Raw genomic sequence first — 19,771 nt, forward strand, 5'->3', positions numbered from 1 at the left:
AGTGTTATTATTATACATAGCATCCTAGTTCAGATTGGATTCTAGTAGTGTTATTATTATACACAGCATCCTAGTTCATATTGTATTCTAGTAGTGTTATTATTATACATAGCATCCTAGTTCATATTGTATTCTAGTAGTGTTATTATTATACATAGCATCCTAGTTCAAAGAGCACCTGTAGAACTCCTCTGTTTGTATCCTGGGACACTATCACCCTTCATGTAAATGTGCTTTATTTTGCTCTTATCAAGCCCCCTATTTTACTGCATTTAATCCTGTACTTCAGAATACTGTAATCTGCCAAGTTTTTAACCTGTAGTACTCTGTATTTAATCATATCCTGATGTAACTATCACTATTACCTGCTGTATTATTGAATTGTGGTTTGTCAAACTTGTACTTTGCTTGAACAAAAGTTATTGTATTTCTTGCTCTTATTGTATTACTTGTATTGTAACGCTTGAAATGTTTTTGCTTACGATTGTAAGTCGCCCTGGATAAGGGCGTCTGCTAAGAAATAAATAATAATAATAATAATAATAGTTCATATTGTATTCTAGTAGTGTTATTATTATACATAGCATCCTATTTCATATTGTATTCTAGTAGTGTTATTATTTGCACTTACTGTAAACTACACTGTATTTAAATCTGAAGCTTGCATTGTAACCCTGTACTGCCCTGTAACACCTGTGTGAGTCGCCTGGGATAAAGTCATCTGTCAAATCAATAAATAATAATAATAATCTTATTCTTTCAGGAGTTGCAGTGTTGCAGCAGTGGCCTCTAGTGGTCACTGGGGTGTATTGCATGTCCGACGTGACCATTTGGGAAGAAAAAGCTCAGCCTTCAGGAATAACACAACGGCACTGCGAGTTAAAGAATCAAAAATGGTTTTATTACAGAAAACATGGAAGCAATTACACAGTCAATTCTAGTAAAATTGTGCGTGTGGGGGTGGGGGGGAGGGACAGGTAAAGACGATTTCTTATTAAAAGCAGACTCGGAGGTAGTGGCTTCCTCAGGGGACGGCGGCTGTGTGTGTGGGGAGGGGGGGGTTATTACTTGGAGGAGGCGGGCAGAGCCTTGGCAGAGTCCAGGACTTTGTTCCAGAGCTCCAGGAGTTGGACCTGCATGCTGTCAGCCAGGGGCTTCAGCTGGGCCTGGACGCTGTCGGTCAGGGGCTGCAGCTGAGCCTGGACGCTGTCGGCGAGGGGCTTCAGCTGGGCTCGGCCGTCTTCCAGGTAGGCCCTGAAGAAGAAGAGGAAACAAGGTGGTTCAGAAACTTTTATAAGAGTTAGTGCACCGTGGTTTGTTTCTTTAATATGTTTTACTATACCTCTATGCTTTACCAGACCTCTCTGTGCTTTACAATGCTTCCCTGTGCTTTACCAGACCTCTCTGTGCTTTACAATTCTTCCCTATGCTTTACCAGACCTCTCTGTGCTTTACAATTCTTCCCTATGCTTTACCAGACCTCTCTGTGCTTTACAATGCTTCCCTATGCTTTACCAGACCTCTCTGTGCTTTACAATGCTTCCCTATGCTTTACCATATCTCTCTGTGCTTTACAATGCTTCCCTATGCTTTACCAGACCTCTCTGTGCTTTACAATGCTTCCCTATGCTTTACCAGACCTCTCTGTGCTTTACAATGCTTCCCTATGCTTTACCACACCTCTCTGTGCTTTACAATGCTTGCCTATGCTGTACCATACCTCTCTGTGCTTTACAATGCTTGCCTATGCTGTACCATGCACGGTGCTTTATCACACCGCGCTGTGCTTTGCTGTGGGACTCTCTCAGAAGGACGTAACGCGGTAGATGGTTCTTACTGGGCCTTGGCGTTCAGTTCCTGGGCTTGCAGTTTCTGCACCAGGTCCTGGGTGGTGCTGGTGAGCAGAGTGGAGAGCTCCTTGAAATACTTGCTGAGGGATTCCAGGTCAGTGGGGACCTCTCTCTTCACCACCGCGGCGTCCGTCTCACTGCCTGAAAGGAGCAAAGAACATTTATATAGAGGAAGACTTTATCGAACATTAAATGCTCAAGCTGAAAAAAACAAAATAAAGCTCAAATCTGTCCTATTAAATGTTTTCTGTGGTTAAAAGTTGCAGAAGTTGTTAAATTCAGATCCTTACCGTGCAGGACTACCATGGCAAAGGCCAGAACAGCTACAATGGAAAACTTCATGGCTGCAGAATGCTGTGGAAGCTGGAGACTAATTAAAGAAAAGAAACGATCAGACTTTGAGACATGTCGTTGTTTTGTTCATTTAGAATGTGGGTGGCTAGTTCATATCACGGGTATTTTGCTCTGTGGCTCAAGGGCCCGCCTCTTTTTACCACGGATTGGCTACAAGAGCACAACAGAGCTTTCTGATTGGCTGGACTCACCACTGCAGGTCAATGTTTTGTTTTTTTGTTTGTTATAAATAAATACCATAGGATCATTTCAAAAGCAAATGTGTTTTAATTGGTTAATAATTTTATGACATTTTTTTTTTTTCATTTGTGTTTGTTTATCTCAAATGCACGAATCAAGTTTTGAGATTTTATTATTTTTTTTTTTTTAAATGGTGTTTGGACAGCGTTCGCATTAATATTGACTTTCCTTGGTCGTCAACAGGACCAAAAAAAAATAGTGACGTAGTCTTTTTTTTTTTTTTTTTACTGAAGCAAGGGTTTACTGTACCTCAAGTTTATCATTTTCTGAGATACACTTTCCCCAGTACAGCAGAAAAAAAATTAAGACACACCCAGTTCCAGACTCTCAGAGTGTGTTCAGATGATTTGAACACAAAGCCACTTTCTCAGCAGCTTGAAAGCTGGTTCCAGGAGACCCCCGGGAGACCTAGTTTGAGGTTTGCTGTATCAAACCCCCCAAGTCTGCCTGCCTGGTGTGCCGCGCAGTGGCCTGAAACCTACAGTCTCCTGAAACCTGAAGCTCCAAGCCACAGAGTCGTGGCTCCGTGTTCCCTTCAGCTTTAGAGATTCAAACCCAACTTGATCTCGCAATGGGCCCTATTCATAGAACCCGGATTTAAATCTCTATTTTAATTGATTGAATGAAGTTTCGTTTTGATAAAACTGTGCTGCAGACACTGTCATTGATTTTATACATCATCAATACAGACCCAGCAAAGAAAAATGATGAGATTTAAGCTGAAGGGAACACGAAGCCACCGCTCTGAGGCTTGGAGCTTGGTTTCAGGAGACTGTAGGTTTCAGGCCGCTGCGCGGCACACCAGGCAGGGAGACTTGGGGGGGTTTGATACAGAAAACCTCAAACTAGGTCTCCCGGGGGTCTCCAGGAACCAGCTTTCAAGCTCCTGAAAAAGTGGCTTCGTGTTCAACTCGGCTGTAGCATTGGAAAGCAAACAGAACATCACAACGCAAAAAGACAAACAATACCGTGCCCCTGTTAGATTAGCACAACAGCGTTTAGAAGTAAGAAGTAGTCTTCCTCATGCATGAAGTATTAGAAACACGTTCTTACCTGCTTCTGAAGAGCTGGGATGATGGAATACCAAGCAGGTGCTGGGCTTATATACTGCCAGGGCAGGAGGGAGGGGCGGTCTTTGCTCGATGCCGATTGGCTCTGGTGAGCGATTGGGCGATGGGGTGATTGGCCGGCTTGGCTGTCAGTCAGAAAAGCGATTGTGTGTTGGCTGGACCTTGATGCTTTCGAAGCCACAACGAGGATGGAGACAAAGTCCAAGGCGCTGCTGAGTGCTGACAGAACAAACTGTTTATTTACTGATTTAGAAACTTTGGGAATGTCAAATAAAAAAAAAAAACAGTTTGATTTATATGGGGGGTGGGGGGGGGCTGTTTTCAACACAGGGCAAGAAAGAAAATTGTTTTTTTAACAGTAAAAGAAAACCTTTTTTTGTTGTAGTTCTGCGATAAAAGTTTAGCACAGTAAATTTTCACGGTCATTTTGCCAAGCTATGTATTTCCCATAGTTTACCCTGCTTTGCCATGTTTATTAATATGCTTTACCAGACCTCTGTGCTTTACAATGCTTCCCTATGCTTTACCAGACCTCTCTGTGCTTTACAATGCTTCCCTATGCTTTACCAGACCTCTCTGTGCTTTACAATGCTTCCCTATGCTTTACCAGACCTCTCTGTGCTTTACAATGCTTCCCTATGCTTTACCAGACCTCTGTGTGCTTTACAATGCTTCCCTATGCTTTACCATCCCTCTGTGCTTTACAATGCTCCCCTATGCTTTACCATCCCTCTGTGCTTTACAATGCTTCCCTATGCTTTACCAGACCTCTGTGCTTTACAATGCTTCCCTATGCTTTACCAGACCTCTCTGTGCTTTACAATGCTTCCCTATGCTTTACCATCCCTCTGTGCTTTACAATGCTTCCCTATGCTTTACCAGACCTCTCTGTGCTTTACAATGCTTCCCTATGCTTTACCAGACCTCTCTGTGCTTTACAATGCTTCCCTATGCTTTACCAGACCTCTGTGTGCTTTACAATGCTTCCCTATGCTTTACCATCCCTCTGTGCTTTACAATGCTTCCCTATGCTTTACCATCCCTCTGTGCTTTACAATGCTTCCCTATGCTTTACCAGACCTCTGTGCTTTACAATGCTTCCCTATGCTTTACCAGACCTCTCTGTGCTTTACAATGCTTCCCTATGCTTTACCAGACCTCTGTGCTTTACAATGCTTCCCTATGCTTTACCAGACCTCTCTGTGCTTTACAATGCTTCCCTATGCTTTACCAGACCTCTGTGCTTTACAATGCTTCCCTATGCTTTACCAGACCTCTGTGCTTTACAATGCTTCCCTATGCTTTACCATCCCTCTGTGCTTTACAATGCTTCCCTATGCTTTACCAGACCTCTCTGTGCTTTACAATGCTTCCCTATGCTTTACCAGACCTCTCTGTGCTTTACAATGCTTCCCTATGCTTTACCATCCCTCTGTGCTTTACAATGCTTCCCTATGCTTTACCATCCCTCTGTGCTTTACAATGCTTCCCTATGCTTTACCATCCCTCTGTGCTTTACAATGCTTCCCTATGCTTTACCATCCCTCTGTGCTTTACAATGCTTCCCTATGCTTTACCAGACCTCTCTGTGCTTTACAATGCTTCCCTATGCTTTACCAGACCTCTCTGTGCTTTACAATGCTTCCCTATGCTTTACCATCCCTCTGTGCTTTACAATGCTTCCCTATGCTTTACCAGACCTCTCTGTGCTTTACAATGCTTCCCTATGCTTTACCAGACCTCTCTGTGCTTTACAATGCTTCCCTATGCTTTACCAGACCTCTCTGTGCTTTACAATGCTCCCCTATGCTTTACCATCCCTCTCTGTGCTTTACAATGCTTCCCTATGCTTTACCAGACCTCGCTGTGCTTTACAATGCTTCCCTATGCTTTACCAGACCTCTCTGTGCTTTACAATGCTTCCCTATGCTTTACCAGACCTCTCTGTGCTTTACAATGCTTCCCTATGCTTTACCAGACCTCTCTGTGCTTTACAATGCTTCCCTATGCTTTACCAGACCTCTCTGTGCTTTACAATGCTTCCCTATGCTTTAGCAGACCTCTCTGTGCTTTACAATGCTTCGCTATGCTTTACCATACCTCTCTGTGCTTTACAATGCTTCCCTATGCTTTACCAGACCTCTCTGTGCTTTACAATGCTTCCCTACGCTTTACCAGACCTCTCTGTGCTTTACAATGCTTCCCTATGCTTTACCAGACCTCTCTGTGCTTTACAATGCTTCCATATGCTTTACCAGACCTCTCTGTGCTTTACAATGCTTCCCTATGCTTTACCAGACCTCTCTGTGCTTTACAATGCTTCCCTGTGCTTTACCAGACCTCTCTGTGCTTTACAATGCTTCCCTATGCTTTACCAGACCTCTCTGTGCTTTACAATGCTTCCCTATGCTTTACCAGACCTCTCTGTGCTTTACAATGCTTCCCTATGCTTTACCAGACCTCTCTGTGCTTTACCATGCTTCCCCATGCTTTACCATTTCATTAAAGCCAACGTTTCAGTGTCCAATTATATCTTAGCCTACTAAAAAATGAAACCCTTAATTTATATATTTGAAATATCTGCGATGTTCCAACGCGTCTCAAGCCGCTAGCAACCTTTAAATGTGACCTTTCACCAAACCCTCACACGTCCTCAAGCAAAGAGTGTATTGTTGATCAGTTTCGTCATTTAAAAGCTATCTGTAGCGATAAAGCTCGGCCGACAGTGTGCTGAAACAGCGTTTCGTTTTATTTACCACTTTAGCGGCGGTTCAGGTGAGCAAACAGAAAAAACTGCAGCGAGTCTGAACCTGTTATTTATCTGTTTAATTAACTTGTTTTTTTACAGTCTGAACTGCAGTAGTTACACAACTAGATATCAGCTAATAACAGTTTTTTTTTAAAAAAAAAAGTTGTCTAATAATCTTGTAATATTGACATAAACATAACGTTATATTCTCATTAAAAAAAAACATTTAAACTATATTATTATTATTATTATTATTATTATTATTATTATTATTATTATTATTATTATTATTATTATTATTATGTAATTCATGCCTGTTAGAAAGGGGGGCGGGGGGGAATTATTTATTTATTTATTTATTTATTTATTTATTTATTTATTTTTACAGCAATTCAGGGGAACAGGTACATTTGAAGATAAATTTAAGTGCTAAGGAAAGGAAAACGCATAAACCCCAAAGCATTTAAATTATAATTCTGGATCCATATTGTAACTGGACGCGTACCGAGCCAACACCGCTGCAATGCGCCATTTAACCACAAGAGGGCAGCCTTGTCAATGATGGGACTCCTTTTCGAATCGACGCTGCAATGCGCCATTTAACCACAAGAGGGCAGCCTTGTCAATGATGGGAATCCTTTTCGAATCGACTTCTCCTGCGCAGTCCATTGGACTTGATGCGAGTGTACCCCACTCGATGCACCCCGCTTTTGAAACCACATTTACGCCACTGCACACGCAGACACAATGCCGAGATCGATGCCAAGCTGTTATTGATGCCTCGAGGTGGGCAGACGAAATGTTAGCATTAAAAATTACTTGTACTGTGATACTTGAAATGTATTTGCTTACGATTATTATTTATGTCTTATCCAGGGCGACATACAATTGTTACAAGATATCAGATTATTTTTACATACAATTCCCCATTTATACAGTTGGGTTTTTACTGGAGCAATCTAGGTAAAGTACCTTGCTCAAGGGTACAGCAGCAGTGTCCCCCACCTGGGATTGAACCCACGACCCTCCGGTCAAGAGTCCAGAGCCCTAACCACTACTCCACACTGCTGCCTCATTGTATAAGGGCGTCTGCTAAGAAATAAATAATAATAATAATAATAATAATAATAATAATAATAATAATAATAATAATAATAATAATAATAATAATAATAATAACACTTGCAGATTTAGAGCTGTGATTTATTTTCTCTCTCATTCCTGTCTTTCCACAGCTAGCTCCGCCCGGGCACAGAGATTGACAGTCCGCTTTAGCCTATGATCGAGCCGCTATCGCCCCAGTCCCCGCCCCCTAGCCCAGCTCTAACGGGAGGGGGGGCAGTTCTGCTAAATCTCAGTCCAGCCGCTCCCGTTATTTCTGACCCCCCCCTCCTTGAATAGAAAGCGGGGCGTCCTTCTTCTTTATCCCTGGCTGTTGATCTTTTTTTTTTAATCTGCACGATGGAGTCGGTTCGCCCTCAGCGTCTGCAGCCGGGGATCGGGTTTGGAATTGGCCACGGAACCGGGACGCTACGTTCCCCTCTCCGGCCTGGGGTTACCGTCCCCACCGCCCCGCCGCCGCCGCCGCTCTCGGCCGGGCTGCCCGGCTCCTCCGGTCCGCCTCCGCCGCCTCCGCCGCTGCAGCTCCACAGCCTCGGGCTCGGCGCGGCTGGAGTGGCCGGGACGGGGGCGGGTAGTACCGGGGGGAACCCCGCTGTGCTGAAGGAGGCGGTGGAAGCGGTGGTGCGGAGCTTTGCGAAACACACGCAAGGATACGGACGAGGTAAACATTTTTATTATCTGAAGTGTTTTAAAATGATAATAAAAAAACACATCCTCGGTTTTAAAAGCCTACGTTTTACGTTTTACTAAAAATTAATAAATAAATAAAATGCGTTTGCGGTCCCTCTTGTTTGATAATCTGTTTTTGTGACGTCGTCGTGTTGTTGTTATAAATTATTAGTCTAAAATAATAACTTTATTCAAATTTATTTCGTGGAACAACAACAACGGCATTTAGTTAAACGTGAATAAGACGTTAAATTCAGTTAGACGTCTGAGTAGTGTACGTGTTAATAATATTGATATTTTTGTTCTGGCCTGGACAATAACCAAAAAAAAATGTGTTTTTATTCAGATATTAATGATAAAAAAAACACTACATACTGTAATTCAAATTAATTCAAATATGGTCATTTTCTCAATACTGTATCAGAAGAAATCTCTCTCTCTCTCTCTCTCTCTCTCTCTCTCATATATATTCATATATATATATATATATATATATATAGATATAGATATAGAATCTATTATATAGATAGATAGATAGCTATCCCTGTCTGAGAGTATTGCAGCGTTTGTTTATTGTGTTAGATAACGTTTCAGTGTCATCCTGTGTCTGGCTTCACTCCTATCTGCTGTTATTTCATCGCTTAAAGCCACGTTGTCTCTCTCTCTGTCTCGTGTGTGAGAGCCAGTCCTGCCAGTCCTGCCAGTCCTGCGAGTCCTGCCAGTCCTGCGTCGGGTGCAGCTCCCAGTTACACGGCATCCTCCCAGATCAAATTCTACCATCCCAACAAACCAGTGCCGCGCTGCACCCAGGAAACACAAACCAGCTGCGGACACGAGTTTAGCATGACCTCGAGTTTTAGGATTGAGACACTGAAAAAAAAAAAAAAAAAAATCTCTCAGCTCTTGCACAGCTGCAGAGTTGAAGTCGCTTATAAAATGTTACAGCTGACTTGAAATCTGAAACTAATTAAGAGCTGAAAACAAGTCAGATTTAAGCAAACGACCAGTTCAATAAATACAATATAACTACTTTCTGTCAGTTTAACTGCTCTTAAAAGGTAATTATTTACCGTATTCCTTATTTTGCATTTGATATTATTTTGCACGGATTTCACTGTACGTTATAACTGCTATCATCTGTTAGGTGATATTTGGTACTGTAATTTTTTGAAACAACTGTAAGTCTGCCGAGAAGCTAATAATAATAATATTGATGACGATGACGATATTGATGACGATGACGATGACGATATTGATGAAGATGATGATGACGATATCGATGACGATGATGACGGGGCGTGGCTAGCGGTTACACTCTGCCTCGCTTCTTCCAGTGAACGTGGTGGAGGCCTTGCAGGAGTTCTGGCAGATGAAGCAGAGCCGAGGGGCGGACTTGAAGAACGGCGCCCTCGTGGTCTACGAGATGGTTCCTTCCAGCAGCCCGCCCTACGTCTGCTACGTCAGCCTGCCCGGAGGGAGCTGCTTTGGAAGCTTCCAGGTGAGCCACAGTACCCACGCGGGGGTGTGTGAACCAGGAGGTGGAGGGAGACCTGGGTTCAATTACCGTTTGTAAGATTGTGCCATTAGTACCGCAGCTGTGTGCCCCATTGCTTCTGTAGTTTCGCTGTGATGTGCATAAGAAATCCAGCCACTGTAACTCGGGGGGGGGGGAAATCTTGTGAAAATAGAAAAAAAATGAAATTCGATTAAAAATCAGAATTTTTTGGCGTTGTGCAAATTCCGGATTTCTTCTCTTCAGCATCAATCTGCTCGTATAAAACTAGAAGGAATCCATTTTGCTCGCAGTAAAAGAACGAAAACAAATCCTGTTTTTTATTTTTTTTTTCCCCTTGGCACAGTTTCTGGCTGTGCGGTTGGAAAAACAGTGGTATGTTTTTGCATCTGGGACGGATTACGCTGAAGCATTCAAGTTAGACTGGGAGCAGTTAGTTCCCTTCCACTTTTAAAAGAGAGGGGATCTCCTTTCCTTATTTTTTTTTTTTTCGTCGAGGGGCTAAAAAAAGGCTTGTGTGTGTTTCTTTTCTGTTGGAGCCGACGGGGGGGGGGGGGGGGCAGGTTTAGATTTAATGCCCCCCCCCCAGTTCAAATCCCAGATTGAGAGTAAAATTTGATGGCAAATTATACATAAAAGGAAAGTGAAACACTAACATCTAATTAATATGCGTTATTTTTGGAATATTTCTGTGGTCAGCCACACCCTTTTGTAGGGTCCCCGTTTCTCGCAGTCTGTGATGTTTTCTAGTCTTTGCATTTTGATTTGTTTTTTGTTTTTTAAATGCAGATCCGGGTGATTTCAGTTCTAGCTGACCGGATTATCATGTGAAGTAACGAGAGTCTGCCTGCCTGTCTGTCTGTCTCTCTGTCTTTGTCTCTCTCTCTGCCTGTCTGTCTGTCTGTCTCTCTGCTTGTCTGTCTGTCTGTCTCTCTGCCTGCCTGTCTGACTGTCTGACTCGTGTATTGAGTGCGAAGTGCTAACGAGAGTCTCTCCCTCTCTCTCTCTCTCTCCCTCTCTCTCTCTCTCTCTCTCTCTCTCTCTCTCTCCCTCTCCCTCTCCCTCTCCCTCTCCCTCTCCCTCTCCCTCTCCCTCTCCCTCTCCCTCTCCCTCTCTCTCTCTCTCTCTCTCTCTCCCTCTCCCTCTCCCTCTCTCTCTCTCTCTCCTCGCAGTTCTGTCCCACGAAGGCGGAGGCTCGCAGGAGCGCTGCGAAGATCGCTCTGATGAATTCGGTGTTCAACGAGCACCCGTCCCGCCGCATCACCGACCAATTCATCGAGAAGAGCGTCTGTGACGCGCTGGCCTCCTTCAACGTGAGCCAGGAACATTCATTCTATATAATAATAACACTACTAGAATACAATATGAACTAGGATGCTGTGTATAATAATAACACTGCTAGAATACAACATGAACTAGGATGCTATGTATAATAATAACACTACTAGAATACAATATGAACTAGGATGCTATGTATAATAATAACACTACTAGAATACAATATGAACTAGGATGCTGTGTATAATAATAACACTGCTAGAATACAATATGAACTAGGATGCTGTGTATAATAATAGCACTACTAGAATACAATATGAACTAGGATGCTATGTATAATAATAACACTACTAGAATACAATATGAACTAGGATGCTTTGTATAATAATAACACTACTAGAATACAATATGAACTAGGATGCTGTGTATAATAATAACACTACTAGAATACAATATGAACTAGGATGCTATGTATAATAATAACACTACTAGAATACAATATGAACTAGGATGCTGTGTATAATAATAACACTGCTAGAATACAATATGAACTAGGATGCTATGTATAATAATAACACTACTAGAATACAATATGAACTAGGATGCTATGTATAATAATAACACTACTAGAATACAATATGAACTAGGATGCTTTGTATAATAATAACACTACTAGAATACAATATGAACTAGGATGCTGTGTATAATAATAACACTACTAGAATACAATATGAACTAGGATGCTATGTATAATAATAACACTACTAGAATACAATATGAACTAGGATGCTATGTATAATAATAACACTACTAGAATACAATATGAACTAGGATGCTATGTATAATAATAACACTACTAGAATACAATATGAACTAGGATGCTGTGTATAATAATAACACTACTAGAATACAATATGAACTAGGATGCTATGTATAATAATAACACTACTAGAATACAATATGAACTAGGATGCTATGTATAATAATAACACTGCTAGAATCCAATATGAACTAGGATGCTATGTATAATAATAACACTACTAGAATACAATATGAACTAGGATGCTATGTATAATAATAACACTACTGGAATACAATATGAACTAGGATGCTATGTATAATAATAACACTACTAGAATACAATATGAACTAGGATGCTATGTATAATAATAACACTACTAGAATACAATATGAACTAGGATGCTGTGTATAATAATAACACTGCTAGAATACAATATGAACTAGGATGCTGTGTATAATAATAACACTACTAGAATACAATATGAACTAGGATGCTATGTATAATAATAACACTACTAGAATACAATATGAACTAGGATGCTGTGTATAATAATAACACTACTAGAATACAATATGAACTAGGATGCTATGTATAATAATAACACTACTAGAATACAATATGAACTAGGATGCTCTGTATAATAATAACACTACTAGAATACAATATGAACTAGGATGCTATGTATAATAATAACACTACTAGAATACAATATGAACTAGGATGCTATCTATAATAATAACACTACTAGAATACAATATGAACTAGGATGCTCTGTATAATAATAACACTACTAGAATACAATATGAACTAGGATGCTATGTATAATAATAACACTACTATGGACAGTGTGTGTTGCTATGGAGTGATTGATCGTTATGGACAGTGTGTGTTGCTATGGAGTGATTGATCGCTATGGACAGTGTGTGTTGCTATGGAGTGATTGGTCGTTATGGACAGTGTGTGTTGCTGTGGAGTGATTGATCGTTATGGACAGTGTGTGTTGCTATGGAGTGATTGGTCGTTATGGACAGTGTGTGTTGCTGTGGAGTGATTGGTCGTTATGGACAGTGTGTGTTGCTATGGAGTGATTGGTCGTTATGGACAGTGTGTGTTGCTGTGGAGTGATTGGTCGTTATGGACAGTGTGTGTTGCTATGGAGTGATTGATCGTTATGGACAGTGTGTGTTGCTGTGGAGTGATTGGTCGTTATGGACAGTGTGTGTTGCTATGGAGTGATTGGTCGTTATGGACAGTGTGTGTTGCTGTGGAGTGATTGGTCGTTATGGACAGTGTGTGTTGCTATGGAGTGATTGATCGTTATGGACAGTGTGTGTTGCTGTGGAGTGATTGGTCGTTATGGACAGTGTGTGTTGCTATGGAGTGATTGATCGTTATGGACAGTGTGTGTTGCTGTGGAGTGATTGGTCGTTATGGACAGTGTGTGTTGCTATGGAGTGATTGATCGTTATGGACAGTGTGTGTTGCTGTGGAGTGATTGGTCGTTATGGACAGTGTGTGTTGCTATGGAGTGATTGATCGTTATGGACAGTGTGTGTTGCTGTGGAGTGATTGGTCGTTATGGACAGTGTGTGTTGCTATGGAGTGATTGATCGTTATGGACAGTGTGTGTTGCTGTGGAGTGATTGGTCGTTATGGACAGTGTGTGTTGCTATGGAGTGATTGATCGTTATGGACAGTGTGTGTTGCTATGGAGTGATTGATCGTTATGGACAGTGTGTGTTGCTATGGAGTGATTGATCGTTATGGACAGTGTGTGTTGCTGTGGAGTGATTGGTCGTTATGGACAGTGTGTGTTGCTATGGAGTGATTGATCGCTATGGACAGTGTGTGTTGCTGTGGAGTGATTGGTCGTTATGGACAGTGTGTGTTGCTATGGAGTGATTGATCGCTATGGACAGTGTATTTTATGTCTCCTGCCCCCCCTGTCCAGGGAAACAGAGAAGAGGCAGATAACCCCAGCACTGGGATCGGAGCCTTCCGCTTCATGCTGGAGTCTAACAAAGGGAAGTCCATGCTGGAGTTTCAGGTACTTCATCCAAGCCAGAGCCGGGGGATTCGAACCGGGAGCCTCCTGGAGTCCAGCCCCTTACTATAACCACTGGACCACCGAGCCTACCAGAAATTAAAAAATATATATAGATATCTATTCATAGATTTCTAGACGTAATTACTGTGTATTTACAATTATTTATTTATTTATGTTTCATTTCATAATAAGAGCGACGATACTTTCCCTGAAGTGTCTGTAATGACTGTGTATTTCCACAGTAGTTAGTAGTTGCTTAATACATACAGCTGCACTTCCACAGCGTTGCAGTGTTATTATGTAGAGTTACAACGTGTGCAGCTCTGGCCAAAAGTGTTTGCATCACCACCCTATAGGATGAACTCACTCAGCTTCATAAAATCGGAAAAATGAAACCTGTGTTAACATGTTGAGTTGCACACCGTCGCTTTTGTCGAGTTTTTTTTTTTTTTTTTTCATAAGCCCGATTTTATAAATTGCTAAGGTGTCCTCTCTTCTCCCCCCAGGAGCTGATGACCGTCTTCCAGCTGCTGCACTGGAACGGCAGTTTGAAAGCCATGCGAGAGAGGCAGTGCTCCAGACAGGTGAGAGCCCAGCTCCAGCCCCGGGCTCAATCAAACCCCCCCCCCCCCCCCCCCCCCCGGGGCATCGGGCCTCTGCACCCTAGCGGTTCAACGTTTTCAGATTGGGAACCCCTCCCCCTCCCCTCCCCCTCCCTCTCTCTCTCTCTCTCTCTCTGTGTTCAGGAGGTGCTGGCTCACTACTCTCTCTGCGCGCTGGATGATGACATGCACACTCAGATGTCTTCTCTCTCTCTCTCTCTCTCTGTGTGTTCAGGAGGTGCTGGCTCACTACTCTCTCTGCGCGCTGGATGATGACATGCACACTCAGATGTCTTCTCTCTCTCTCTCTCTCTCTGTGTGTTCAGGAGGTGCTGGCTCACTACTCTCTCTGCGCGCTGGATGATGACATGTACACTCAGATGTCTTCTCTCTCTCTCTCTCTCTCTCTCTCTCTCTCTCTCTCTCTCTCTCTCTCTCTCTCTCTCTCTCTCTCTGTGTGTTCAGGAGGTGCTGGCTCACTACTCTCTCCGCGCGCTGGATGATGACATGTACACTCAGATGTCTTCTCTCTCTCTCTCTCTCTCTCTGTGTGTTCAGGAGGTGCTGGCTCACTACTCTCTCCGCGTGCTGGATGATGACATGTACACTCAGATGTCTTCTCTCTCTCTCTCTCTCTCTCTGTGTGTTCAGGAGGTGCTGGCTCACTACTCTCTCTGCGCGCTGGATGATGACATGTACACTCAGATGTCTTCTCTCTCTCTCTCTCTCTCTCTGTGTGTTCAGGAGGTGCTGGCTCACTACTCTCTCTGCGCGCTGGATGATGACATGTACACTCAGATGTCTTCTCTCTCTCTCTCTCTCTCTCTCTCTGTGTGTTCAGGAGGTGCTGGCTCACTACTCTCTCTGCGCGCTGGATGATGACATGTACACTCAGATGTCTTCTCTCTCTCTCTCTCTGTGTTCAGGAGGTGCTGGCTCACTACTCTCTCCGCGCGCTGGATGATGACATGTACACTCAGATGTCTTCTCTCTCTCTCTCTCTCTCTCTCTCTCTCTCTCTGTGTGTTCAGGAGGTGCTGGCTCACTACTCTCTCCGGGCGCTGGATGATGACATGCGCACTCAGATGTCTTCTCTCTCTCTCTCTCTCTCTGTGTTCAGGAGGTGCTGGCTCACTACTCTCTCCGCGCGCTGGATGATGACATGCACACTCAGATGTCTTCTCTCTCTCTCTCTCTCTCTCTCTCTCTCTCTCTCTCTCTCTCTCTCTCTCTCTCTCTCTCTCTCTCTCTCTCTCTGTGTGTTCAGGAGGTGCTGGCTCACTACTCTCTCCGCGCGCTGGATGATGACATGCGCACTCAGATGTCTTCTCTCTCTCTCTCTCTCTCTCTCTCTCTCTCTCTCTGTGTGTTCAGGAGGTGCTGGCTCACTACTCTCTCCGGGCGCTGGATGATGACATGCGCACTCAGATGTCTTCTCTCTCTCTCTCTCTCTCTGTGTTCAGGAGGTGCTGGCTCACTACTCTCTCCGCGCGCTGGATGATGACATGCGCACTCAGATGTCTTCTCTCTCTCTCTCTCTCTCTGTGTTCAGGAGGTGCTGGCTCACTACTCTCTCTGCGTGCTGGATGATGACATGCACACTCAGATGTCTTCTCTCTCTCTCTCTCTGTGTTCAGGAGGTGCTGGCTCACTACTCTCTCCGCGCGCTGGATGATGACATGCGCACTCAGATGGCTGCGGACTGGGTGAGCCGGGAGCAGGCGGCCCGCGGGGCGGTCAGCAGGGAGCTGGCGGCTGCAGAGAGGGAGCTGGAGGAGGCCAGGCTGGCCGGCCGGGAGCTGCGCTTCCACAAGGAGAAGAAAGACCTCCTCATGCTGGCCATGGGGGGGCAGCTGGGCAGCTCCAGCAGCAGCAGCACCCTGCCCTCCCACCACTAGAGCCCACAGAGAACAGCCTGAACACCAGCCCCTAGAGCAGGGCGGCCACACTCCAGACCCCGAGGACCGTGGGGTACCTCTGGTTGCCATACCACCGACTCAAGCTCTCGCTTAACTTAATGAATCTATATTTAATTCATTAATTGTTTTATTTTTTTTTAAAAGGTATTTTTACAGTTGATGTTTTCCAAAAAAAATGGCATTTGATTCAAGTTACACGACCTGTAAAAACATTATAGAACCCTGGAGAGTAGTGTTATGTTTGTCCGATTTTTTTAGACCAGTTTAGTAATTGAGAGCTCAGGTGGAGGAGGTCAGGGGGAGGAACGAAAGCCAGAAGACACTGCGGGCCCCCCCCCCCCCAGGATTTGAGTTTGACACCCCTGGACTTGATTTTAAACCCCAGCACCCTGCCGTGCAACCACCAGAGCCCAAAAAGCAGGACCACGGACTTCCTCGGCTACAGATCAACGCCAGCAACAACCCTGCATTCCCAATTAACGGAAATAAAGACTTCGGCACACCCACTGCTAGAGCCCAACACTGAAAAAAAACCACACTTTTGATCCCCACAGGCCTGCTAAACAGCTGGCTTTCCTGCTGCGAGATCCACAGCATGATCTGCTGACTCGACGCTGTGGATCTGCACAAAATTGAGTGTTTGGTGTTTCACCCAAGCAGTAAGATCACAGGCTGTACCGATATAAAGCATTTACACACACACCTACCTACCCACCCACCAACCCACCTACCCACCTACCCAACCACCCACCCACCTACCTATCCACCCACCTACCTACCTACCCAACCACCCACCCACCTACCTATCCACCCACCAACCCACCTACCCACCTACCCAACCACCCACCCACCTACCTATCCACCCACCTACCTACCTACCCAACCACCCACCCACCTACCTATCCACCCACCTACCTACCTACCCAACCACCCACCCACCTACCTATCCACCCACCTACCTACCTACCCAACCACCCACCCACCTACCTATCCACCCACCTACCTACCTACCCAACCACCCACCCACCTACCTATCCACCCACCTACCTACCTACCCAACCACCCACCCACCTACCTATCCACCCACCTACCTACCTACCCAACCACCCACCCACCTACCTATCCACCCACCTACCTACCCATCCACCCACCCACCCACCTACCTATCCACCCACCTACCTACCTACCTACCTACCTACCCATCCACCCACCCCCCCACCTACCGACCTACCCTCCCACCCCCCCACCTTCCTACCTACCGACCTACCCTCCCACCCCCCCACCTTCCTACCTACCGACCTACCCTCCCACCCCCCCCCTTCCAGAGCGCTTCGATTGCACCCTCACAGCGGGGTAGAAAGCACCGCGACGCGTGACCCCACAAGCGTGAAGCCGCGTGAGTTTAATATAACCAGAAAGCGCTTGTAAAAAAAAATAGAATAATAATTAAAACTGATAGCAGCGTCTTCAGTGCTCAGCAACATCCTTTCGCTGTTCTTTGTTTGTTTTTTGTTTTTAAGACAGCCGTATCGCCAGGTGCACTCTGCGTACAGCTCAAGGCTTCTCTGTGCAGCTGAAATCATCTGTCATGCGTTTCTTTGATTTCTGTATTATCATTTTTTTTTTTGTATGTATTTTTTTATTTTTTAAATTTTTTATATATATAATAATCTCAATTTTTCTAATTCTTGGTGTTGATGTATACAGGGTCATGTGATATAGCATTGCTATAAACTTTTATCATTTTTCAGGAATTTTTAGAAAGATTTTGTCATTTCAAATCTGTCTTGTTAACGCTCCCAAGTGTTAATAGAGTATTCTGCATGAAACCACAAGTTACCGTGGCGCAGAAGGAAGCCGTAATACCAGGACAGTATTTCATGTTAGATTTCAAAATGTCTTTTTTTTTTTTTTTTTTTTTTTTAAACATTTTTGTCCGTATTATCATTAAGTATATGGAAGAGAACTACAAAGCGGAGGTGTGCAATTCAACATGTTATCATAACATTATGCCAGCAGGTTTCATTCGACTCCACGAGGCAAAATTCATTAATTCTACAGGGAGATGGGGAAACTTTTGGCCAGAGCTGAAGAAAATGCTGCTTCTGTATTTTCTTGGAAAATGTACCTGTGGCTTTGAGTGTTGAAGTTGGGTTTACTTACTTTTAAGAACCCCTTGTTTGTTTGTTTGTTGTTTGTTTATTTTAAAAAACATAGATTTTAAGTTACTTCCTGCTACCTAATCACTTCCTTTACTCTGATTTGGTCTGGGTGACACAGCACAGGAAATGACACGGTACCAGGAAATTATTCTAAGCTCATATTCAACCATGCTATCTGCATGCAATGATTCCAAACAGTTTTTTTCCTTCAATGTTATCCTTGTTTTGATTTAGTATATGTGTGTAATGTGTGTTTTTTTTTTATACAGTATATACATAACTATATATTTGATATAAATACGTGCTTTTAAATGTGTGCTTTTTTATATATAGAAGTAATTTTTGTATGTACATTTCTTTTGTATGCAATAAAAAAATAATAAAAACCACAAATAAGAAGAGAAAAAAACATGAAAAATTGGCTTTGTGGTTATTGCTTTGTGGGAGCGGAGTGGAGCCCCGAGTCTATGTCGATTTGCGGACGCTAAGGACTGTCGTTTAAAACGGGGCTTGTCTGGGGAAGACGAGAAGGGGTCATGAGACAGGAGATGCGCGTCCTGGAATCAACGAGAGCAGAAGCGGTCGGATCCAGCGCCAGTCTCTTGGTACGGGTTTCTGCAGGGCCAGGGCTGTAAAATGTGTTACAGGTCGTGTATCTTCAACAGTATTTGTACTGGTAAAATATTGGTTGCATACGTCATTATAGACGCCTAGTAAGCGAAATCTAACGACTGTCCACATTGCTGCATTGCATTTAGTTATTTATTTATTTATTTATTTAGCAGTAATTTAATTCTGATAGGCCTATATCTTTTTAAGGATTAACTTACTCTATATGATGTAGGCCGACTAGTTTGTACGTACACGTCACTAATATATCTATATATCTATATATCTATATAGGCAGCAGTGTGGAGTAGTGGTTAGGGGCTCTGGACTCTTGACCGGAGGGTCGTGGGTTCAATCCCAGGTGGGGGACACTGCTGTTGTACCCTTGAGCAAGGTACTTTACCTAGATTGCTCCAGTAAAAACCCAACTGTATAAATGGGTAATTGTATGTAAAATAATGTGATATCTGTATAATGTGAAATAATATATAATGTGATATCTTGTAACAATTGTAAGTCGCCCTGGATAAGGGCGTCTGCTAATAAATAAATAATAATAATAATAATAATATATAGATATATTATCTCAAAGAGCCAGCTGTCCAACGTTTCGATATGTTGTACATATCTTTCTCATATATATAGAGAGAGAGAGAGAGAGATAGATAGCGGTCCTTTACTTTTTGACCTCACTTACTGTGTCACCAGACCTTTTGCCGTCGCAGTCCATTCCGACCCGACCTTCTCAAGATGGCCGTCCATCTTCTTCTCGGCGCTCGTCTCAC

The 19,771-nt window shown here is 43.5% G+C and overlaps 2 protein-coding genes across 6 annotated transcripts; one reads left to right on the forward strand and one right to left on the reverse strand.

Moving 5' to 3' along the window:
- Nucleotides 1-879: 879 nt before the first annotated feature.
- LOC117395486 (type-4 ice-structuring protein LS-12-like) lies at nucleotides 880-3,620 on the reverse strand. Of its 2 annotated transcripts, none has more exons than XM_033994414.3 (4): nucleotides 3,498-3,620; nucleotides 2,141-2,220; nucleotides 1,838-1,991; nucleotides 880-1,254 (listed from the first exon to the last, which is right to left on the reverse strand). In XM_033994414.3, the coding sequence occupies exons 2-4, from the start codon at nucleotides 2,190-2,192 to the stop codon at nucleotides 1,065-1,067; spliced, it is 396 nt and encodes a 131-aa protein (XP_033850305.3). In that variant the 5' UTR covers nucleotides 2,193-2,220; nucleotides 3,498-3,620; the 3' UTR covers nucleotides 880-1,064. The 2 variants fall into 2 exon arrangements, with proteins under 2 accessions (XP_033850305.3, XP_058862237.1); XM_059006254.1 differs by lacking the exon at nucleotides 3,498-3,620 and adding an exon at nucleotides 2,694-2,722.
- A 3,960-nt stretch (nucleotides 3,621-7,580) lies between these two features.
- lix1l (limb and CNS expressed 1 like) lies at nucleotides 7,581-16,953 on the forward strand. 4 transcript variants are annotated; one of them, XM_059006241.1, is made up of 6 exons: nucleotides 7,581-8,046; nucleotides 9,389-9,552; nucleotides 10,740-10,880; nucleotides 13,599-13,694; nucleotides 14,201-14,278; nucleotides 14,762-15,316. In XM_059006241.1, exons 1-6 carry the CDS (start codon nucleotides 7,725-7,727, stop codon nucleotides 15,173-15,175), a joined length of 1,215 nt encoding a protein of 404 aa, XP_058862224.1. In that variant the 5' UTR covers nucleotides 7,581-7,724; the 3' UTR covers nucleotides 15,176-15,316. The 4 variants fall into 4 exon arrangements, with proteins under 4 accessions (XP_058862224.1, XP_058862226.1, XP_058862227.1 ...); XM_059006243.1 differs by lacking the exon at nucleotides 14,762-15,316 and adding an exon at nucleotides 15,564-15,895 and having other exon boundaries at nucleotides 7,585-8,046; XM_059006244.1 differs by lacking the exon at nucleotides 14,762-15,316 and adding an exon at nucleotides 14,441-14,729 and having other exon boundaries at nucleotides 7,589-8,046.
- The last annotated feature ends 2,818 nt before the right edge of the window (nucleotides 16,954-19,771 follow it).

Source organism: Acipenser ruthenus, chromosome 32, assembly GCF_902713425.1.
Source record: "Acipenser ruthenus chromosome 32, fAciRut3.2 maternal haplotype, whole genome shotgun sequence".
NCBI classification, from domain to species: Eukaryota; Metazoa; Chordata; class Actinopteri; order Acipenseriformes; family Acipenseridae; genus Acipenser; species Acipenser ruthenus.